We start from the raw sequence: 24,608 nt of genomic DNA on the forward strand, positions 1-24,608 counted from the left end.
GAGGGCAGGGGCTGTTCCCAAAATTCCTCCTGGTGGTCCTGGATCCACAGGGAGTGAGCTGGGACTGGGTCTCCTGCAGCCACAGCCTTTGTGGAATATTTACCTGGAGCACAAGATTGTTCTGGATTTGATCGGAACTAGGGCAGGGTCAGGTGGGATACTGGGCAGGAATTCCTCCCTGTGAGGTTGGGGAGGCCCTGGAATGGATTTCACAAAAAAATCAGTAAATGTGATTTACTGTGGCTGCCCCTGGATCTCTGAAGTGTCCCAGGCCAGGTTGGACAGGGCTTGGAGCACCCTGGGATGGTGGAAGGGGTCAGGGCTGGAATTGGATAATCTCCAATGTCCCTTCCCACCCAAACCATTCCACGATTCTGGGATTTTTCTTTGATATTCCCAAGAAATGAAACCTTTCTTTCCCCACCCCACAAGAACAGCCCAGTGACAAACTCCAGCTCAGTGCCCAGGCCATATGTGCTGCTCCTCAAGCAGAATTCCCAATGTCTGAGCTGCATTTTGAGCTGGAGGAGGTTTTGCTGAATGTGACTTTAGAGCTCTTTAACCTTTCTTTTAGCACAGCTTTCAATCCCACTCCTGCATCTGGAGGTGAAGTTACAGCCTGGTTGTCCCTCCCTTCCACATACTTAATGATTTTTAATTAATAAAGTCAGTGCTCTGGAGTCTCTGCCAATTAATCACTGCCCCTGTGAACTTCTGCTAATTGACAGGAGCTCATTAAAAGATCACAGAATCACGGAATGGTTTTGCTTGGAAGGGACCTTGAAGCTCATCTCGTTCCAGCCCTCCACATGATGCTGATGTTGAATCTTCTATACATCAGCCAAAACATTATTTAATTTCTCTAGAAATGGAGGTTTATTTTTGTAAGTTAGGATTTGTTTTTATGGGGTTTATTTTAAATTTTTAAAGATTAATTCATCTTTCTGCCTCTCTGCACTCACCAGTCTTTTGCTGCCACTGCCAACTTTGCACCCAGCCTTGAGATTAAAATAAACACAACTTCTTGGAGTGAGGGAACATGTTAATTCCAGTATTTCTGTGGGCAGGTGTTTCCTTTTGTTTTCCCTAGTTTTAAAGGAATGACTGACAGCTCCTGGGGCTAGAGCAGAGCCTGGCTTTGCTTTCATGCTCATGTCAGACCAGGGAGCCTATCCCAATGGAAAAATGGAACAGCTCAGTGTCTGTCACTTCCCTGGGTGGGAGAGCACATCCAGAGCAGCCCCTGTCTGGTTTTTGTTCTCTTGACAGGGCTTTTTTTGCTGCTGACCCCACACTGGCTCCTCCTGTTCCCAGAGAATTCCTCGTTTGCGTGGCAGCACGTCCCAAACGGGGATGGATGGTCAGCTGTGCTGGGAGATAAATGCAGCAAAAAAGAGTCAAAATCAGCACTGGAAAGCAAACTGGGTCCAGTAGAATGGAGATAAAGGCAAATTTTGTGATGTTGAAAAAAGGAGAACAATGGAGAGGAACTAGAAATTGGTATGAGGGGGAAATGGGGCTGTGAGTGTAGAGAGGAATTAGGATAAAGCTGGCAGGGCTTTCTGCACTGGGAGGAGAAAGGATCAGAGGTGATCTGATATTTGGTGTAAAAAAGGGCAAGGAAGCTCCTTTCCCTGAAAGGGCTGCAGGGTCCTCAGGAGAATTCACAGAATGAGGGAATGTCTGGGGATGCAAGGGAGCTCTGGAGATCACCCAGCCCCAGGCAGGGACACATCCAGGTGGGTTTGGGATGTCTCCAGAGAGGGACACCCCACATTGTCCTGGGCAGCTGTGCCAGGGCTCTGCCACCCTCCAGGGAATGAAGTTCTTCCTCAGTTAAAGAAAGAAAAATAGGGCAAAATGAGAGGGTGTGTGAAGGGCTGAGCTCCAGGTGAGTGTGTGCAGTTGTGCTTCACTGAGCTGAAGGGAAGGAGGTTCTTTGGGGGTTCCCTTCCTCCCCAGCTGACATTGCTGAGTTTTTAGAAGTGTTTAAGGAGCAGCAGCAGCAGGGTATGGCTGTGCAGTGCTGGGGTTGGAGTCTGCCTTTTACAGCGCATGCACTAAATAACCTATTGCACCCCGATATCACCTCCAAAGCCTGATAATGCACCTCAAGAACCATTCCGTGTGCAGTGAAGGATATTTCACTGCTGGGAGACTACAGTGATCCAGATTTAGTCAATAGTGTTTATGTATTTAATTGCTCAGACGGGATTTCCACCCAATTCCCAATCTGTTTTCTCCTTCTTTATCCATTCTCCTCCACCCCACACCAGAGCTCAGGGTGTTTGTGCCTCACTCAGAACTGGCCCTGGATTTCCTCTTTCCACCAGATTTTTGGGTGCCAGTCCTGTGTTTGCTCCCTGCAAAGTGCCAGATGTGTTGGCAGCCTGGCAGGAATGATTGTGATCTAAAATAAGGAATAATTCAGCTTTTGTGCCCTCACAGAGCTGCAGTGGATTCATGGTTAACTCCAGTCATGCCTGATGCAAAATGGTTATAAAATAAATTCCCTTTCTGTTTGAAAGGAGGAGGAAAATGCAAGAGATAATTTAGTGGGGGGATTGTGGTCATAGGTCAGAATAACAAGATAATGTCTTTTTTTCCAGGCTGGGAGCAATAAAAGAACAGTTGCATGTGGTAAAAACAGTATGTTCTGGACTCTGTGCCAGCAGAAAAAAGAGGATTTTGCAAATTGAACAAAATCTTTGGTTCATGTAGGTTAACAATGTTTGTTAGAAAAGTCTGCAGGCAAAAGGTGTTCCATAAGGAACAAAAATTCCTATATCCAACAGCAATCCTGTGAGCTGTAGGGCAGCAAGGCTGTGATAGGCTGGAGGATAATTTATTCAGGCTTCCTAGAATTTCTTTGAAAAACGTACATATTGATCCAGAGATGTTTTTGCTTCGCCAGATCTGCCCAAATTTTTCTAACCCAGTCCATTTATCTTGAGGAACAGCCTGTTGTTTTCCCTGATAATGGTAACCAGACTTGTGGTGAGGCCAGACACAGTGGCATGCAAAACAAGGCACAACTCATCCAAACCACTTTATTTTTCAGATGGCACCTGGTACTGGGAGCAGAAAGCAGCCAGTGTGACCTATCTTGGCTCAGGATAAAAAAGAAAGGATCAAATTAAGGCAAAAAAATACAAACAATTTGCAAGTGTATAAAAATATATTCAGGAAAGGGCATGAAGTTCTGATTTCAGCAGGAAAAAAATTGGAGGGATGAGTTTCTACATATGTCAACAATAAATAGTTTTCCTTGCAAGTTACCGAATGTAAGAAAGAAATTCTTCCCTGTGGGGAGGCCTAGGGTGCCCAGAGCAGCTGTGGCTGCCCCTGCATCCCTGCAGTGCCCAAGGCCAGGCTGGACAGGGCTTGGAGCAGCCTGGGATGGTGGAAGGTGTTCCTGCCCATGGCAGGGGTGGAGGAGATGAATTTTAAGGTCCCTTCCAGCCCAAGCCATTCCCTGGTTGTGTGGCTGTGCTCGTGCTGATAATCTGCTGCTCTCAGTGATAAATCAGGATTGCACAACCCAACGTTTGCCTCATCCTGTCGTTACTCAGCCCGCGAGCTCGGCCCTGACATGTGGGGTGACTCAGCCCAAAGGTCGTGCTGGAAAAGCAGCTTGGAGTGTTTGGAGTTGCTTTTATGTTCTGTTTTATTGAGTTCTTCTGGCATGTAGTCTGATAAAGCCCAGGGCAGGATTTGGATATCCAGATGCTGCTTGCTGTGGGTGCTGCTCGGTGTGAGGAGGAAATGCTGTTTGACCTGAGCTCTGTCACCTCCTTTGGGGATGGAAGGGTAATGGAAACCAGGAACTGGGGACTTTGTCAATACACAAAACTCGGCTCAAAGATCACTTAATGAAAGAAAAGTCATTAATGTAATTGTAACTGAATGCTGTTCACAATAAATTACTGTAAAGCTCTCAGTGGAAGGACTGAGTGACCCCTCAGTCAGCAAACCTTGTTTTACTCCATAGTTGAGCAAACATGGAAATCAAATCCAAATGGTCCATGTCAGTGGACACTGAAATATTGCTGGAGTGCTTCCTACCCTGCTCCTATGAGCAGTGTGAGGAATTCTGGAGGTTTGGTTTATGTCTGGAATGGGAGTCTCGTCCTTGGCTCTGTGTTCCATCCTCCACTTGAGGTGGGGTTGGTCCTGAGCTCTGTTCCAGTTGCTGGTTAGTCTTGAATCCATCAACTTTTGGCATTGTCTGCACAGGTTAATTGAAGTAAGGGCCTAATACTCCTTTGAATTCTATTTATTTATTTAATTAAATCCCTAGTGTTCCTTTTTGTTCCCCCTGACAAACTGGGAAAGAAATAAAAAACTTCTTAATATATTGAGTGTGTGTGTAGGTAGGTATAGCTGTGGCTCTGATGGTCCTATGTTTGAATAAGAGGGAAGATGATTAGTGTTTGAATAATTACCCTTCTGCTGGGCCTGTTCCTTGGGAAGCTATTATTTAGAAAATAATATAGCCAGTAAATATGAGGAAAAACCCAAATTATATTTAGGATCTCTGGTTACATCCCAAATTATTGTAATTGCTTGATGTACTCCTTTTAAATGATTAAACAGGTTGGTGCTCACTATTGATTATAATTTCCTAAATCTATAATCTTGCTTAGCCTTGCTTTAATCTCATGGGTTTGACAACCAGAAATGGGTTTGGGGTAGGGGAAAAACAAGGTTCAAAGCTGTTGACTGCTTGAAATTTGCTGTGCTTTGAGAATATCCCAGAGCTGCAGTAACCTTAATTTTTAGGGGATGAGAGCACTGGGCCTGGAGTGGTTTCTCAATAAAAGAGATCTCTGAGAGTTGGACACCTGGACTGGCCTCACCTCTGTGGGTCAGAACATGAACAACAACAGCTTTAGGTCACTGCTGGGTGAATTTGGGTTTCTTTCTCTCAGTAGCCGGCACCGCGATCCCGCTGCGCTCAGCTGGGAAAGCCCATGGGACACAGGAGGCAAAGTGGGGGAGAGGATGCAAACTTGAGCAATCCTGGCTGTGTCCTGAGCCTGCCTCCCTGCTCAGCCTTTGCCCCATGTGTGTTTCAGAGGATTACCCCAGCCTTGCTCACCCTTCCCCACGTGTGTTTGAGAGGATTACCCCAGCCTGTCTCCTTGCTTACCCTTGTCCCATGTGTGTTTCAGAGGGTTACCCCAGCTGTCCCCATGTGTGTTTGAGAGGATTACCCCAGCTGTCCCCATGTGTGTTTCAGAGGATTACCCCAGCTCTCTCCATGTGTGTTTCAGAGGATTACCCCAGCTCTCTCCATGTGTGTTTCAGAGGGTTACCCCAGCTCTCTCCATGTGTGTTTCAGAGGATTACCCCAGCTGTCCCCATGTGTGTTTCAGAGGATTACCCCAGCCTTTACCCCATGTGTGTTTCAGAGGGTTACCCCAGCTTTCCCCATGTGTGTTTCAGAGGATTACCCCAGCTGTCCCCATGTGTGTTTCAGAGGGTTACCCCAGCTGTCCCCATGTGTGTTTCAGAGGATTACCCCAGCTGTCCCCATGTGTGTTTCAGAGGATTACCCCAGCTCTCTCCATGTGTGTTTCAGAGGGTTACCCCAGCTCTCTCCATGTGTGTTTCAGAGGGTTACCCCAGCTCTCTCCATGTGTGTTTCAGAGGGTTACCCCAGCTCTCTCCATGTGTGTTTCAGAGGGTTACCCCAGCCTTTACCCCATGTATGTTTCAGAGGGTTACCCCAGCTCTCTCCATGTGTGTTTCAGAGGGTTACCCCAGCCTTTACCCCATGTATGTTTCAGAGGGTTACCCCAGCCTTTACCCCATGTGTGTTTCAGAGGGTTACCCCAGCTGTCCCCATGTGTGTTTCAGAGGATTACCCCAACGGGACGTGGCTGGGCGATGAGAACAACCCCGAGATGCGCGTGCGCTGCCCCATCACGCCCGCGGACATGCTGCACATCAGCACCAACTGCCGCACGGCCGAGAAGATGGCCCTGACCCTGCTGGATTACCTCTTCCACAGGGAGATCCAGGCCATCTCCAACCTCTCGGGCCAGGGCAAGCACGGCAAGAAGCAGCTGGATCCTCTCATGATCTACGGGATTCGCTGTGAGTGAAACCGGGGAGTTTGACATGTGGATAAGGCAGAAATGGATGGATTAAATGAGATTTTAAGTGTGTTTGATGCTGGTGAGATGTTCTGGTGGCTTTTGTTTATGAAGAAGGTTTTGGGAAGAAATCCTAAAAGGCTGGTTTTCTTCACTTGGTGGGTATTCACCAGAAATTCCTCAGTCTTTTATTCTGAATTCTGACATCTGTGCAATCACCAGCTGTGAGTGTAGTAAATATTGCAGAAATAATTAGTAACACAAATTTCAATACTGTTCAAGTGCTCAGATCAGCATGGTCTTGAACCATAGGTTTTGACTTCCCATTTATGTCTGTTTTTTCAGAAGACTTGCTGAGATTGTGATGGGAAAAGTTGGCAATGTCAGGATCATAAAATCTGGGTTCACAGGAATGGCAGGACGCTGTTGGATTTCTGTCTGCTCCATGTGCACCAGTCTTTGCATTATTTAAGCTGTTATGGAGCTGTGAACTGATATTTGTGTTAAAGGCATGATATTTGTTAATTTAAAAGGAATCAAATGTGGTTTCATGTAGAACAAAGGCACAGCCACTGGTTTGAAATGAAAAGAGGAATCTGGACGTGAGCATCGTGTTCTGCTGTGTTGATTTGCTAGTGAATACATTGAGGACAGCCAAGTCTGCTCCCTGTGCTTTATTTCCCAGAAACCAGCACAACCAGGGCTCTGGGAGAAGTTTCTGCTGCCAGAGGGTGGTTGGACACTGCAGTCAGGGAATGGGCACAGCCCTGAGGCTGCCAGAGCTCCAGGAGTGTTTGGACACCGTTCCCAGGGACAGGCTGGGGTTGTTGGGCTGTCTGGGCAGGCCCAGGAGGGATCCTTGAACTGGATTCTGACAAACCTGGAGGTCCTCTTGTTACCAGATCCTTTGTAGTCACATTTTGTGTAGTCACCAGTGGATCTGGAGTGGGAATAATTTGTCCTACTGGTGAGTTTTGTATGGAATTGGCAATTTGAAGCTCCAGGTAAGGCTTAGGAAGAGGTCAGGGATTATTTGGGGTGCTGTTTGGAGAAGTGGCTGTGGGACAGTTCCAGGGAAGGAAATAAGAATGGTGTTTGGTGATGGCAGGAATCACGTTCCTCTTATCTGCTGCTGTTTCCAGTGGTTTTCAGGCTATTTTGGGGAAATTGAAAACCAAATCTAACCCACTCAGGTGGCTGCATTAGGGCAATTTTTGCTTCATTATTTACCTGAAGAAGATGACTTTGGGCTTCTTTTACAAACACATCAAATATGTATTTTTAAGAGAGATGATAATACAAATTAATGCTGATCTCCAAAGCCTTCTTGTCTGCTGATCTCATCAGTGTTAATGATGTTGCTATTAAAGCATAGATTTTTCTTAAAAGCTTTTAGAAAAACTAAGAAATGGATCTTGCACCAGTGTTAAAGCAATTCCCAGGCAGTTCTTTTCCCATCCCTCAAATCTGAGAGCACAAATCACATGGGTCAGTTTGTAACTGGTGGTGGAGGAAGATGAGATGTTTGCCAGTGTGAGCATGGGGAAGGAATGTGTCCATGTGACCCAGTGCTCAAGCTGGGGATTATGTCATTTCTGTGAGGCATTCTGACTATGAAAATACTGGATTATGGAAGTGATCCCTGCAGCTGGAGAAGGCCTGGAATGGCACAGATGTGAGAGCAGGGGATCATGAGCAGCAATCAGGGTCTGACTTTGGTGATATCAGCTTGGTTTGGAATCCAGGTATCTGAAACAACTTCACTCCTTCCTGCTCTTGGCTGCTGAGTTGTTTTCTTTTGGGAGCCAGGCCATAAAAAACTCGGGATTTCTGGAAAAAATAGAGCCTGTGTGGATCTGGCCAGAGAAGTCTGGTTTGGGCAGTGAAATGTTGATCTGCTACCAGCAAGGACAAAGAATCCTGTGGCAACCAGCAAAGAAAACACAGATCTTGATGGAGCAGCAAATGTAGCAGTGAGAACAGTGGTCCAGGAATGATGATTTCACTTAATAACCTCATGTGTCATCACTGGCAGTAATTAAGTGGGAGTGGAGCTGGATTCAGCAGCCTGGTGAGGAATGTGGAGCACTCAGCTCTCGAGGATGGGATTGTGCCCACGCTCAGAGTCTGTGTGTGCCATGATTCCATCCCTGCCATCCCAAACCCCCTTTCCTGTGCACACACATCTGCTTTTCATCCCTGAGGTGTTCTCCCAGAAAATCACCCCAAACCCGAGTGTTCCTGGCATGGGAACCCCCTCAGGGCTGGTCCCCACAGTGGGATTTGCTTCTGCTCTGAGCCAGTGATGCTTTGATGACTTAATTCAACCAGAAATGAAAAATCCAATGTCATCAGCCTAGCCTGTGCCAGTCACAGCCAGAGGAGCCCAAGGAAGTAGAAAGGATTTTGTTTTTCCTTTCGTTTCAGGTTTCTTGCAGTTTGTCAGTGCCAAGATATTCCATCTTTTTTTTTTTTCCTATAAGAAAAACACCAAGCAAATCTGTATTTAATAGAGAAAGTATTTTGTGTAATATGCAGAAAGTATAGAAAATGAAGAGATGTGTGTTTATTAAAAATTCTTGATGCTCTGCACAGGGTTTACCACAAGAGGAGAGGAAAGTTTATCTTTGGAAGTCTAAATTTTCACTTGTGGTAGGAATTTGCTTGTGGGGTGGCAGTGGTACTGAGGAGAGCTTTTGGGCAAGAAACCAGAATGATTTAAACACAATCTATGTCATTAAATAGCTCATTACCTCAGCCCTGCTAAAAATGGAGACTTTTGCTGGTGAAATACAATCCAAGAACATCCTCAGTTGTAATTTTCTTTGCCTAACAGAAAATACAGGTTTAGCTCTTTGGAGATTTTACAGCAATTTCCACAAGCAAGTTGGAAAAAACAGATTCCCAAATTCAGAATTTTTCAGTTATAAGAAATGGTGTAATAGAAAAGATGATTTTCCATGGCATGCTGGAAAAAATGGAGGGGGGATTTCAGAAGCTCAGAAAAGAAAATTTATCAGTAGTTCTTATTCTTCAAAATAATCAAAGTAACTAAATGAAAACAAAATAAGATTAGTTGCTTATAATATATATTTATATATACACATATTTTATATATTATTGTGTGTAACTTTGTGTATTATTTCTGTGCAAGCCCCTTGCTCTGCACATGGGTTTTTGCAGACTCTCATTTTCCCACTTATTTGTCAGTTCTGGTTAATTATTCTAAGAGGATGGAAGATCAGAACCTGCACATTTAATGCAGAATTTCTGTCTGGGTGGAGGAAGGAGATCCAAACTCATGGATTGTATTAAGGGGAACCTGTGCCCTTGTGTTATTGGACCCCAAAATTCTTATTTTGCCTCCAGACAGCATCTGTTGCTCAGGGAATCATTTATGCACATGGAAATAACTCTCTTGTTAGGGACAGGATTGTTGCTGAGAAAAAAAAACCAACTCAAAACCTCAAAATCCCCCACCCAAACCCTGCAGTGCTCACAGAGGGGAGGAAACTGTGCTGAAAACTTTGGGTGAATTTTCCCATCTGCTTCCACTCTCATAGAGTGAATTTTCCCATTTCCCTTTAATTTCCTCCAGAATGCATCCCTGTCTTTTAAATACCATAAAACAAAGTGTTAGCTGAGAATACCTAATGATAAAATCTGATTTTTAACTCTGAATGATGCATTTTCTGCTTCAAATGCCAAATAACTTCACTTTTTAAGCCACAAAAACACAGCACAGAAAGAAATCCCTCATCAAAGCTTGCTGCTCCTGTTCTATAAAACATTCCTTGCAGTAGGGATGGGAGCACTTCTCCTACTGCAGGAGTTGAAAGAGATGTTAATACACTCTGAAAGGACTTGTGTCCTCAGCAGAGGCCAAATGGAATTAAACACTGGCTCTGCTTCCCAAAAATCCACACACCAGCTCTGGAGCTGCAGCCCACACACGGCTGCTTAATAGGAACCACATTTGGCTGTGGAACTGATGGCAGTGGGATGAGTTTATGTATGGAGAGAGAAATAGAAATAGGAATAGAAATAGAAATATTGCTGCCCACAGGTTGGGCTGCTTGGAGCTGCCTCTGGTGGCCTGGAAAACGTGTGGGGAGCTCAGCACTGCTGCTCCAGCTTTTCATGGGCAGTCTGAGCTTCATAACAGCAGGATAAACACAAATAGATCACATTTCTGTCCTTCTTGGGGATTATCCTGCTTGGAAATACTGGAGGAAGGGCAGCAAGTTCTCATGGATGAGCTGAGCTCGGATGTTTCTCACCAGAGGATGTTTTGTGGGACACTCCAGGCTGGTGCTGTTTTTTAAGATGTTTATCATGGAATCCTGGAGTGGTTTGGGCTGTGTGCAGCAATTCTTTATAGTTACATTTTATATTTATATATTTATTTGTATATTTATATTTTTATATATATTTATAGTTATATGTGTATTTATAGTTATATGTATATTTATAGTTATATTTTGAAGATCCAGTGCCACCCCCTGCCATGGCAGGAACACCTTCCACTGTCCCAGGCTGCTCCAAGCCCTGTCCAGCCTGGCCTTGGGCACTGCCAGGCATGCAGGGGCAGCCACAGCTGCTCAGTGAATCCATTCCAGGGCCTCTTCACCCCTCTTAGGGGATGATTCCATCCCAAAATCCCACCTAACCCTGTCCCTGGCAGTGAGAGGCCATCCCTTGTGTCCTGCCCCTCCAGAGCCCTGGAAATAATTTCTCTCCAGCTTCTGTCTCCTTCAGGTGCTCTACACAAACATTGCAGTTTGGGACATGCGCTATAAATACAGAATATCATCAATATTTTCTATTCTTTCACTTTCCCACTTCTAAAAGCCTTTTTTATTACTGAATTTTTATTAACTCTACCAATTTTTCCTCTTTTTCTTCTTTCCTTTCTAATATTTGTATGCTTTTTTGGCATATTTTGTCTTCCTTTCATTTCCTGTTTATGATTTGGAGCTTCTCGTGTCTCATTTCTGAATATCCCACAATATTCAGAGTATGGCTGACTGTCAGAGTATTGAATAACATCCCATGGTTTGAAAGTGTCACACCAACATGCCACAATCCTGTACATCAGCACTTGCAGAGGTGCATCCAAACCTTGGATTCCATCTGGAGACTGCTGGAGAGCCTGAGGAAAAATGATCCAAATTGGCATTTTATCCTGTGTCTTTAACATTTCATCAGCAGCAGAAAGTGGTGATTTCTGTGATTGGGATGTTGGTAATTGTTGGTTCAGTCCCTCAGGATCAGCCATGGATGCTCTGGAGGTTTGGGGCAGTGGCAGAGCTCATCCCAGCAATTTCCTGAGCATCCCTGAGCTGCTGGCCCCAGCCCAGGGTCCCTCAGGCTATAGGACAAGAGCTCCTCTGCCCAGCCCTGGGAGCCTGAACAGGAGTCCTGTGGTTTGTGTCTGCTGGATGAGCTAATCCTGTGGTCCCTGGAAATCCTTTGTGCCAACATTTTCTTCTCCCAGTGTTAAACACCGCGGGCTGCAGTTCTTGGGAAACACAGAGTGGCTGCAGGCTGTTCTGTGGTGTTATCACAGCACCCTGGCACTGTTTGCTTTGGGAGGGACTGGAGTCTGTCCTTCCAGGACACCCTGCACTGCTCCAGGTGCTCAGGCACCCTGTGGGACACTCCTGCTCCTCAGCATGGCTCAGGGTGGGACAGGTTCCTTTGGGGTGGAACTGGGGGAATTGTGCAGGTCCTGCTGAGCTCTGTGCTCCTCAGCATGGCCCAGGGTGGGACAGGGACAGGTTCCCTTTGGGGTGGAACTGGGGGAATTGTGCAGGTCCTGCTCAGCTCTGTGCTCCTCAGCATGGCTCAGGGTGGGACAGGTTCCCTTTGGGGTGGAATTGGGGGAATTGTGCAGGTCCTGCTCAGCTCTGTGCTGTCACAGCCTGGGCTCTGAGCCTTGCCAGGGGTTCTGCTCCCCCTGCAGCTGGGCTGGCTCTGTTGAGAAGGTCACCAGTGGTGTCACCTGCTGGGGACACAACCAGAGAGGCTGCAGAGCTGTGGAGCTCTCTCCTCCTCAGGAGCAGAGTCTGAGAGTTCAGCACATCTTTAAAAAGCAAGAAGTGAAAGAAATCCTTTCTGCTGGGCTTTTCTCCTGTCTGAAGAGCTTTAATTTCTGTTGGCCTCGTGCTGCTGCTGCTCTCACACACTGTGTCCCTCAGAGCTGCACGAGCCTGGCTCCAGCTCCACAGAGCTGCTGCTTTGTGAATCAATTAAATGCTGCCACATGCAGGGCACTGATAACCTCGTTTGAGGCCAGGCAAGAAGATAATGGGAGAACCCATTGAGTTTATCTCAGCCCCACAGTTCTCATCCATGGCATCAGTGCTGGCCCTGCTTTCAGCTGGAACTCGCTGCTGCCTGCAGTTTGCTTCTTTCCTGGGCACTTCTCTTGATTTCAATTATTTTCCTGGCCAGGCCCTGTTAATAAACTGAAAAAAAAAAGGCAGCAATTTTGGGGACAGAAAATAAATTGTGTGTTTTCTCTCTCCTCCTCACACTCCTCTTGTTGTCTTTGTGTTAGAAAAGTGAGAAATTCAATTTTCCATTCTTGGCAAAGCTGTGGTGGGGCTGTCAGTCCCCACTGCTGTAACTGCACCGTGTGTGATGTGCTGTCAGGCTCTGGTGAGTGCTGGGCTCTGCAGAAACCAGAAAATGAATGTATGAGGTCACTTGGACCATCTGTTTGCACACTCCTTCCATCCCTCAGTGCTTCTCCCTTTTGGCCAGGCTTGGTTGGAGTACGTGCTGGAGTGAGCAGGTCTGCACAGGCAGGAGCAGAGTGCTGAGCCTGGGCACACAAAAATGGCTTTGCCAGGGCTCTTTCAGGGCTGTGGAAAGAGGAAAAGGGCAAGTCTGAAGTTGGGCTCTTTGGGAAGGTTTCTGCTGCAGCTGTTGTCTTCTCTTTTAAAAATGGGAGACAAAATAGGAATAAATGTAAGATTTTTTGTGATGGAAAAAACTAGAAGCAAATGCCATTTGTCCAGTGTCATCACTCTGGTGTAACTGGGGACCTGGAGCAGAGAACAGGAAGAGTTTGCTCTTTTCAGGTTATAAACCATTTGTTTGGTCCAGAATTATTTTCTTGTAGGGGTTGATTGATTAATTTATACTAATTGTACTTTGGTCCAGAATTATTTTCTTGTAGGGGTTGATTAATTGTTAATAATTTTACTCAGGTTATTAAACAGCTGTGGATGTTCTGTCACCATCAGGAAAGGGACTGAAGGATCCCTCTGGGATTTCCAGGAACATCACAAATATTCTGTTCCTGCAGGGATTAGTTAATTCTGCAGGGATTAATTAATTCTGCAGGGATGAAATAATTAATTCACCCCAGCCTCTCCCTGCTCCTGCAGCTCCAGAATGTTTCAGAGCACTCTCTGTGTCCTGTGGGGAGTTGGGATGGAGCAAACCAGGAGCAGATAAAAATCCATCTTTTCCTGCTACACTGGGAATTTGACACCCCACTAGATGGCAATGTTTGAATGCTGATGGCTCCTTCCATAAATCAGAATAAACCAGGTTCTGCTTGCTGTAAAATAGGTAAAAATGGCCTGGCTGCTCTTCCAGAGAGGTGCTGAGGTGTGACTGAGTGGAGGAGCTCTCCTGCTCTGGAACAGGATCCCTTGGTGGAATTTGGAGACTCTAGATCCCAATTAACATTAATTTTTCATTTTTAAAACTTCTGGTAGGGTTCTTTTAATTTGAAGAACAAAGGCATTTAAAATAACTTAAATTTTCATGTCTCCTCTGAATCTGTGACTTGTTAAAGATGAACTATTCAGTTAAATATCCTAAATAAATATTAATGAACAGAGTTAATGACTTGGTAGCTGAGTGTGCCTTCCCTCCCCCCTCTCCCCCAGCAGCTCCTCCTGTCTCTCTTTGGACGTTGTGGATCAGAGCAATGTCCTGGAAAGGGAATTTTTGGTGCCAGGATGGATTTTCCAGCCCTGTGACACTGGAGGAGCCTCCAAAGCTCTGGCATCCCTCCCCTCGTGCATCCCAAACCTGAACATCCCAGTCTGAGCAGGGGAAGAGGCTCTCAGCTGTGGAGATCATCCCCCAGCTGTCAGAGGAGTAAACAATTCCAATGGTTTCAATATGGGCAGGGCAAGCCCTGCATCAGCTTTGCAGAATCAAAGCCTGAAGGCTCAAGGAGGAATTCCAGAGGTGCTTCAGCTTTTCCTCTGCTCCCTCCGTGTTTGGAGCAGCAGATTTTGCTGTCATGTGCTCTTGGTTTAATCAAAAAGACTCCAAATGTATGACCCTGCTCAGAAAAAATGAATTTTGGGTGCCAAAGCCCCAAAAAATCAGCCCCTTCTCCTCTGAGCAGGCAGGAGCCTTTTGTTTCTTGTAGGATCCATCGTTTTCCTGTCAATTTAAAAGGATTCTGTCCATCACTTCAAGATGAGTTCCCCGTCCTGGTGCTTTTCTTTGGGTTTGAAAAATTAGAGGGAATTGGAAAGTAAAGGAGCAGTGACCTAAATCTGCTTGGATTCTGTATTAATAGAAATATGTTTGTATTTTATACATGGCTGTTGGATTCTGTGCTGCACTTTCCCAAATCTTTCCAAATGCACCAAAACCAGCAGGAATTTCTGGACCACCTCAGCCTAACTCTGCCAAGTGCATGAAAATACTGATTTACCTCAGAAATTTCCAAGGAAATCTGTGATTCCTGGAGAATGAGGAGCAGCAGGAGCTCAGGGTGTGCAAATGAAACTCCTGCCATAGAATTTGATTTTTAGGAGCTGGTTCTGAATGTGGGATGAGGATGGAATATTTCATGTCTGGTTTTGATCTCTTCCTCCTCAATTTGTTCTTCATTAGATTTCTTTACAGTTTCATGTTCTGTGGGGATTGTTTTGTCTTTTGCTCCTTGACTTCTGACCTTCCAGAAAGAGAGGATTACTTCCCCAGGAACATGGTTTCCCTGGGATTTTCTTAGCTTATAATTAATTCTTGTTTTTAGCAAGCTCCAACCCTTTTTCTCTTTATTTTGTACAGCAGATGCTCCAAAAATTTGGGAGTGTTGAATCATTTCAGACACCTCCTCTGTGTTTGTACCAAATCAAATCTTTGTATTCCCAAGGGTTTTTCCCCCTATTTTTTATTTTCCTTTAAAAACACAGAAAGATTTATTTCAGACCTGCTTGTGTTGCTCTTTTTCATTTTAATTGAACTCCCCCAGCTCTCTCCCTGTCTCTGATCCCTGCTGCACCTGTTGCCTTTTAAAGCTGACTCGAATTTTCCTGATTTTTGCCTTCTTCCTGAGCTTTTCCTTGCTCAGATTGGAATGTTGATCCTTGATTTCCTCTTTTCTCCCCTGTGGCTCCTGAATTCTCTTTGCAGCCCTTTTTGTCTCCCAAGCTGCAGCCAGGATCTCTGTCTGTATAAATCACCCCAACTCCTGCAATTTATGAAATCAGTGAAGTATTTTTAAGTCTCTGGTGTGTTTTTTATGGAAAGCTTCCTTCAGGAAATGAGATTCCTCCCCCCAAAAAAGCAAACTTGGGTTTTTATTGTTTTAAAATAAGGACTTTTTTTCTTTTTTGAGGCACCATTCATGAAAAGATCACTGAAAACACAGTCAGCCAGTCTTAAATTATCTAAATCCTGTATTTACTCTTCTTTTATGGGCATCTATCTTCCAAATCATTGTCTTTTGGTCCAAGTGCTGATTTATATTCCTGCCCAGATTTTTCTGTGCTGTTCTGTGGCTCGTGGATGCTGTGCTGTGTAAAATATCAATGTTTGATGCAGCTTTGGAGAGTAAATGATCCAAAAAACCCTCAAATCCCTTCTCCCTGGAGCTTTCCTGCCTTTTCTCTCCTCTGGATTTCCCCAAGTGAGAGGTCTCATTTCCAATATCCTGATTTTGGGTGGGTTGGGATTGGGACACGCTGAGGGCTCTCCTGCCTGCAATTATTTGTGGATAGGGAGCACTCAGCTCACTCCACTCTGCTATTGTGTGCACAATTTAGGGGATTTTTCTCTCTCCTGCAGGTAAATCATCTTTTTAATGCCACTGGGAACTTTTTATCTCCTTAAAAACTCCTCCAGTGCCTTTAGGTTGTGATTTTTCCTGGTAGGAAATGTCTTGCTCAGGACCTGGTTGTAAAACAGCGTTTTAGATTGCGACAGTGACTGCACAGATTTTCCATCTGAAATTCATTCTGTGCTCTGCTTTTGCTGACACCCATGGAAAGGAACCCTGCACAGCAGCAAATTGGAATTTCAGCCCATTTTTCTCCTTTCCCAGTTTGGAGACACCACACAGGGCTGTAAACTTCTCTGTGTTCTTGCTGTCACTTAGAAGTGAGAAATTTTGGGGGACTTCAAAGCAGATGGAAGTAGATTTTTGGAAGTAGATTTTGGGGTCCTGTGTTTTCTTCCTGTGTATTCTCTCCTTTCTTTCAATTTGCTCCTACAAAAAATAATAAAAACATTGAAAAAATAAATTTTATTTTAAAAAATGATGCCACAAGAGATCCACTTCTCCACTTGGCTCTGTTAGAGCCTGCAGATTTCAGGCTTTGAGGACTCTGGGCTCATTTGTAATGCAGAGGAAGCTGTGGAGCTTTTAGTTTGTGCAAACCTGGAATTTTGTGGCTCCAGGCTTCAAATCATTTGTCTTGCAGGAGCAGCCCATATCCTGTTCTTTAGGTTCTATATACAACAGCTTAGGCAAGTCCTTCACAGGATTAGGAGCCCATCTGAGAGGAAGATGGAAAGCCCAGTAAGTGGAAAAGTGGAAAAGATTATTTTACTTTGCAGGGTAGGGAAAGGAAAATGAGAATTTTAGAGATTCTTGAAGCCTTGCCCTGTGGAGTAAAAGCATCTCTGGCAGCCCTGGCTTGTTCACTGTTGCACCTCTGAATTTTGAGAGTATTAACATATTAAATGTTCAGAGAGCTCTGGTTGGATTTAGGGGGTTTGGATCAGACAATCCTGGGATGGTTTGGGTGGGAAGGACCTTAAAGTTCATTTAATGGGCAGAGACACCTGCCCTGTCCCAGCCTGGCCTTGGGCACTGCCAGGGATCAAGGGCAGCCACAGCTGCTCTGGGAATTCCAGCCCAGCCCCTCTCCACCCTCACAGGGAACAATTCCTTCCCAAAATCCCCCCTACCCCTTTTCTTTGTCAGTTTGAAGCCATTCCCCTTGTCCTGTCCATGTAAAAATCCATCTCCCTCTATTTCAGATGGGCAAATAATGGATTTTTCAGGGGATTTTTTTCCGTGAGGGCTTGAAGTTTTTTGCTCTCCAGTGTTGGTGCTTTGGGAACATCCAAACCCCTCAGAAGCTGCAATGAAATGGTGAAAGTGTGGAATAATTCAAGCTGACACTGCACAGCATTCCCAGTTAAATTCCCAGCTTTAAAGCCACTCCTCACCTTGTTCATGGAACACTTTGGCAGCTCAGCACCAGGGGCTGCAGAGTTCATCCTGAGGCTCCTGAAGTGCCTGAATTCTAGGAGCAGCTGTGAGGGGATCCTCCTTTTGGGCTCTGTTTTTTACTGAATTTGGGTCCATTTTGCACTGAGCTTTAAAAGAGTTGATTTTTTTTTTCTATATGGAATTTTCTGCATTTTCCTTCTTCAGCAGGAGTCAGTTTTGTAGTCAGACTTATTGAGGGGTACTGTCAGTGAGGAGTAATCCCTGCTCCAGCTTTGTCTTTGCAGTGCTGGATCCTCCTCTTGGTTTGTAACAGTGCAGCTTCCACAGACCCCAGTGCAGCTGATAAAATTCCATGCACGTTTCACACTTTTAAAATTCCTGGCATTTTTACACCCAGAACTGTGCAGGTGAACAATCACTGACTTTTGGGAAAAAGGTTTGTTGAAGAAGTCCTGTAACCGCTCAGCTTTTGGGCTCTTTGCAGGTGCAGAGCCTGTTGTGTGGGACTGTGTGTGTCCTCTCTGTTTTCTGGAAAATACAAGTTTGTGTTGATTATTATTGTCAAATTAAGCCCTTTCTGAGCTAGACATGAGGCAACTGAGAGGTGTTTAAACTTTTATTCCATTTTCAGTCTCTTGAGAAGGGTGAGACAATACAGAGGTTATAATTCACACCATCAAAATGAGAAGCCAACTATTTCCTAATTACAGTACACTGTAAGTGCTTTTTGGTCTATCAGCTTTAGCCACATCATGCTGTAGAAGCCTTAAAGCCAATAATCTAAAATTAACCCTTGTGGGTCCTACTACAGTGCATCCTTCGTAATTTTATTTCTCCAAAGTATCCAGTCTTTTCTGTAAAGCCATCCTTTGAAACTTGTTTCTATTTCCATCTCTCAGTGTCTCTCTTACTCTATGGCATCTCTAAGGTATTTCTATGCTATATTCTGCTGTATTTTTGCAATTTTTTCTTTTTCCTTCATTCCAGGCCACCTGTTTTACAAGTTTGGCATCACAGAGTCGGACTGGTACCGCATCAAGCAGAGCATCGACTCCAAGTGCAGGACAGCCTGGAGGAGGAAGCAGAGAGGCCAGAGCCTGGCTGTGAAAAGCTTCTCCAGGAGAACCCCCTCATCCTCCTCCTACAGTGGCTCAGGTACAAGCCAAACCTTCCCCCCAATCAGAAATGCCTCTTGGTTTCCAAGGTGAATTTTGGTTTGGCTGCCTGGCTTTGCTGAGAGTGTGGGATCCTGCAATGGTTTGGATGGAAAGGACCTTGAAGTTCATCTAATTCCATCCCTGCCATGGGCAGGGACACCTTGCACTGTCCCAGCTTATTCCAGCCTCATAAATCCCTCTTGGTTTCCTGGCTTTGCTGAGGTGCTGAGAGTGTGGAATCCTGCAATGATTTGGGTGGAAAAGACCTTGAAGTTCATATAATTCCACCCCTGACACCTTCCACTGTCCTAGGTTATTCCAGCCTGGCCTTGGGCACTTCAGGGATCCAGGGGCAGCCACAGCTGCTCTGGGAGCCTCCCCACCCTCACAGGGAACAATTAATTCCCAAAATCCCACCCAACCCTGCTTTCTGTCCACCCCCATGGCTTCAGCTCCTGCAGCTTTGTGCTGGAATTTTGTATTTTTACCACGCTCAGTTCTTTGAGGAGAAAGTCCAAATATCTTTGCAGTTGTTGTTCCTAGGAGGAATCAAGTGACTAAATCCTTCCCAGTGTGTTCACACCATTCAGTGGGACGTGCTAAATGCTGTTCCTGAAGTGTTTTCCTCTGCAGACATGAAATGTGCTGTAGGTGATTCCATATTTCCATCTAGGTACGGAGGCCTGGATAACAAATGAAAAATCCTGACCTCAGGAGTGTTCTCTGAGGACATTTCTGGCTCATGCTTTTAATATAAAGCAGTGTTCTGGGACTTTTGTACATTAGATATTAAAACCAGGGCTTTGGAAGGCAGCCCAAAGAAAAGGAAGTCAGTTCATTTGCCTGCATAAAATTTTTGGTTGCATGTTAACACTAACCACTGTATCTCATGCAAAGAATGACAAAATCTGCTTTCAATGGAAAATTTTATGTGCTGGAACAGGGAATCCCATCCAAAAATCTCAAATTAAAACAACTAATCAATGTAATGATAACCATAAGCCCTCTATGTTGATGGGATTTTTGCTTTCAGTCTTTCAGCAATCAGTATTTCAGGGTGAAAAGGCAGCAGTAGGTGGATATTACAGCCTGTGCTCATTTAGCCTGTACTCCTTGAGTGCTGTTGAGATTTATTATTCCAATTATTCATCTCCAGTCTGTTTTGGAGGTTTGGAGGCACCTGCAGAGATGTAAAACTCAGAGTCAGTGGGTTCCTGTCTCCTGAAGGCTGTGGGATCATCAGTTTGGGTTGGTTCCTTAGTTTGGTTGTCCCATGGGATTCCAGCTGCTCTGGGTGGGAAGGGCCTTAATTAAAGCTCATCCCATTCCAGGGACCCTTCCACCATGGAGCTGGAGGGTGCTCCCAGCCCCATCCAGCTTCACTTCCTGAGGTATTCCCATACCCTGGCACTGCAGTGCTGGAAACCCTTCCCTGTGAATGGGAGGACTGGGATTTTCAGAGTTGTTTTTAGCAGCAATTAATTTGCCTAATTTAAAATAAATAAATAAATATGACATCCTGAAGTTCACTCAGCTGTGCCCTTACTTTTGTTTTCCTGGCCCTGAGGAATTTTGGGATGACTGAGCACAGTAGGAATTTGTCACCATCCCTGGAGACATCAAAATCCACCTGGGTGCAGCCCAAAGCCACCAGTTCTGGTTGCCCATGGTCTGAGGAAGGACATTGGGTTAGATCATCTCCAGAGGCCACTTCCTACCTCATTTATTTGGGATTTCAAATTTTCTTCATGAATTATTGCACACACAATTAAGAATTCTGGATTATTTGCATCACAACTGGATTGTTGTTTAAACTCACTCCTCTTGCACTTGTTGGAAATGCCAAAGCTTTGAGGCTTTTCCTGCTTGGGATTAACAGTTCCTGGAGCACGTGGCTTTGATTGGAGCGTGGTGAAAAGTGACAGCAGATTTCCTCTCTGCTGTGCTCATCACATGGTAAAATTAACTCTGGAAACGACAGCAAAGCAGGAGGCTGAGCCCACAAACCCTGCAAGGCATCAACCTGCAGGGAAAGTCATGTCTGGGGAGCCTGCTGGGAAAACACAAATGGATTTGCTTTGTCCTTCACCCCCAGAGATGTTAATTAAGATTTTTTTGCACTTAACTGACTGTTAAATTCAGGCAGAAGTTGGTTTTCTTGATTTTCCCTGGCTGTTTGCTTGAATCCATTGCCTTTTTTTGGAAAGGAGGTGTTGATTGCTGTGCTTTGCTCTGCTCCTGGAGCCAACATTTCAGTACCTAGGTGTGTTTTCCCCATGTTTTTTCCCAAGCAGAGACATCCGTGTGGCTGCCATGATAATTTCACTGGATATTCCTTTGCAAAGGGTTGGAGTCTGTGCAGGGAATGAGGGGTTTGGGAGGAGGATTAATTGAAAAGTGCCTTCTTCCTTTCTTTTCATTTCTCTTCAGATTGTTCAAGCTGTTATCACAATTTTCCATGTTGGAATTTTTAATTAGTTCCCTGACATTGGGATTTCTGTGTAGATTTAGGCCTGTGCTGAGGTGTCACATTAAAAACTGGATGTGCAGCCAAATCTTCAAAGCTGTTCCACACAAGTGGGGCTGAGGCAGGGGGAGGTGATGGTTTACAGCTTTATTTCCATTGTTCTGGAATGGTTTTTCCCTGCTTTTTTGGGTGTGGGGATGGTTAATCCATCCACCCTTCCCTTGCTGGGGCTGCAATGAGGAGATTCATCCCTGTCTGTGAGGAGAGCTCTGAGGGTGGAGCTGGAAAACCACTTTGAAATCCAGAATTCCTGAGTGGGAATCCCTCCTGCTATGGAATCTGTCCCTTCTCCCAGGGAACAAGGGGCAGGATGAGAGGAGATGTCCTTAAAGTTGCACCAGGAGAGGTCTAGGTTGGAATTAGGAAAAATTCCTTCACGGAAAGGATTGTCCAGCATTGGAATAGTTTGTTCCAGAGCAGTGTGGAGTCTCCATCCCTGGAAGTGTCCAAAATCCCATGGATGTGGCACCTGGGGATGTGGTGGGTGGTGACCATGGTGGTGGTGTTGAATCTCATGATCTTAAAGGTCTTTTCCACCCTTAACAATTCCATGATTCCTTAAAGGTGAAAATCCTCAACAGATAAATAGGAACAGATTAGAAAACACCAAAGATTCTGCCCTAAAAAGTGATTTTAGCTGAGAATTAACCCCATGTATCCTTGAAGGTTCTTTGGGAATGCTCTGCAGGGTTCATGTCCCAGCTGTCCCTTGGGAACTTGTGGAAAATTCTGGAATTCAGCTGTGGCTCCTCCTGCCAGGGATTCTCCAGAATCCCAGTTGGAAAAGTGAGGCTCGATGGTTTCCAGGGGTTTCTCCCTGCTGACAGCTCCTCTCCCCAGGCTGGCTCTGCTCCTCATGGCTGGGTTTGTTTGTAGTGGGGAATGTTTATAAAAGTGGATAAATATTCCCTTTGTCTGCTCCGAGATGAAGAGGGGGGAAACAGGACTCAGAAAGGATGTTTTGTTTTCAGATGTGCCTGAATCCTCTCTCTTCTTTCTTCCTGAGAGAGAAAAAAACCCACCCAAAAAATCCAACAAAATAGAGCAAAAACCCCCCCAATTTCAGTTGTTGCAGTGAAGCCAAATTTAAATCCATTTATAGGTGACCATGGGAGAGGTGCAAGGTGATTCCATCCAGGCTGTGGCTCCTCATGCACCTTCAAAAAGCACAATAATTTCTGTCCTCTGAAGTCAAAAATTACTTAAAAATCAAAACTTTTGGGCCTTACAGTTAAAAATGCATTTCAATATGTGAATATCATAAATATGTATAAAATAAAGATTTCTCTGCTGTAGGTTTTACTTCTTTGATAATCTTTTATCACGTAACTTAATCAGAAAATAAATATTATAAGTGAAGGATTCTGTATTTGCACTCTGTGGTTTGGCTGAGGTTGAGTTGTAATTTAGCTCAGTTGAATTTCATAGGGAAAAACTGGGAAACACAAAGGAAATACCAAGAAATTATCCTTCAAAATCCTGGGGGAATTTGTTCCTCAAAATCTTGAGGAATTTCTCCTTCAAAATCCTGAGGGAATTTGTTCCTCAAAATCCTGAGGGAATTTGTCCTTCGGAATCCTGAGGGAATTTGTTCCTCAGAATCCTGCGGGAATTTGTTCCACAAAATTCTGAGCTGGGAGCCCTGAAGGAGCAGATGATAGCAGTGGATTTTCTCAGTCATCCCAGCAAAATGCTATTTGTAAATTAAAAAAAAAAACTAGAGAAGTGAATTGCATCAAATATTAGGAATAGATTAATGGAAATGGGTGAAAAAGTGAAAGAGATTCAGGAAAGGATTTTCCCAGGATATCTATTCCCTCCAGTGGCCATGACAAATCCAATGGTATCCCAGTTGGAAAAATCCCATTTTTATTTGGTCAATAAATGCCATTTATCATTTATTTGGTTAAAAAAAGCCATTTTCATTTGGTTTGGGCAGTTTTTCTGCAATATTCAGCACTTTTCAGCCAGTTGGGATTCCTCAATCCCACCTGGAATTCCATGCAGCAAATTTCACTCTACACCAGAGCAGGAGAAGCTGGAATTGCCCAGGGAGCACCAAGGCTGCATTTAAGGAATTATAAAAGCTCTGCAGTTACCTGCTGAGATGTGAGGGATTAAAGGTGTGCCCAACAGGCAGAAAAAAATTGGATTTGTTATGTTTCCCTTGGTTCCTGTGGAAATTTGTGGCTGGAATTCTGTGTTCCAGCTCGTTCACAGAGTCAGAGCTGCCTGAATTGTCAACCAACCCAACTTTTCAACAAATAAATAAATATTAACTTGGTGGTTTGGAGCTCCCAGTTCCCATGCTCAGAACTAAACCTCAAAATTATCTTCGTGCCCAAACATTTGCAGACAGGAGGGAAAAAAAGCCCCTTAAATGGCTGATTTTATTAAAGAACATTCCCATTAAAATATTTGAGTGAATAAAACTCATTCCTGCAGAACTAACAGTGTGTTTGCAGAATAAATCTTGGAGTATTTAGTAGAGATATTAAAAATTAATGGTTTCTGTCATTTTTACTTGCCTTTTGCCTCTTCTATTTAGAAGAATCTTTCCCTGCAGCTGGAAAACCTCAGAATGGATCTATGATGTGTCCATTACAAGTTTTTACCCTCTGGAAATCCCACTGAGGTTTTCCTGGTGGTTTTTGTCCCTGTTACATGAAGATAACTCTCATTTTTTATGTTTAACATTCCCTTTTCAGGGGCATTTCCACTCTGCAGTGTGAGTTGTGTTTAAATTTAATAAATCAAGAAATCCACCTGTCATTTTGAGGTTCAAAAATACAATTCCAGACCTCACGTGTGTCAGTGTGAATTGTAGGGGATGGATCTTGGAAAACAATTGGGTGATTCCCATTATTTATAATGATAAATTTATTTTATCATTATAAATAATGGGAATATTATATATAATATAATATATAAAATAATAGATAACTAATACATTATTTATTATTAATAATGAATAATAATTATGTATAATTATTATAATTATTTATATTCTTTATAATGATAAAATTTACTAATTATAATAAAGAATAATTAGTAAATATAATAAGTAATAATATTAAAAACGAATATTATGTTAATGAAATATTTTAATTAAATACAAATTAGCATCATTATTTATAATATTAATTTCATTTCTCACAATAGGCAGGATGGGTTTTTAAAGGTGTCCTTGGGGTGATGGTGGCAGAAATTGTTCTCGGGTGACCAAAAGAATTGAATTGCTCAGGAAACCTCTGTGGTTTTGTTCTGATGGGACTTTTCCAGCGGCAGAATCTGGGATTTAGATCCCAAAATGTGATTTTTGTTTTTTTTAAGCAGGAGCTCTCCCAGCTGGAATTCTGTGGCTTTGTAGCAAACCCCCC

At 44.2% G+C, this 24,608-nt stretch overlaps 1 protein-coding gene across 2 annotated transcripts in view; it reads left to right on the forward strand.

Annotated features, from left to right (window-relative positions):
- Positions 1-24,608, forward strand: part of BANP (BTG3 associated nuclear protein) — a 110,925-nt gene that overhangs the window by 32,212 nt on the left and 54,105 nt on the right. For both annotated transcript variants that reach the window (XM_058034091.1, XM_058034093.1), the window contains exons 7-8: positions 5,863-6,102; positions 18,532-18,699. In XM_058034091.1, the coding sequence (XP_057890074.1) occupies positions 5,863-6,102; positions 18,532-18,699 (408 nt within the window). The remainder of the gene's footprint in view (positions 1-5,862; positions 6,103-18,531; positions 18,700-24,608) is intronic.

The sequence above is a fragment of the Melospiza georgiana genome, chromosome 14 (genome assembly GCF_028018845.1).
Source record: "Melospiza georgiana isolate bMelGeo1 chromosome 14, bMelGeo1.pri, whole genome shotgun sequence".
Lineage (NCBI taxonomy): Eukaryota > Metazoa > Chordata > Aves > Passeriformes > Passerellidae > Melospiza > Melospiza georgiana.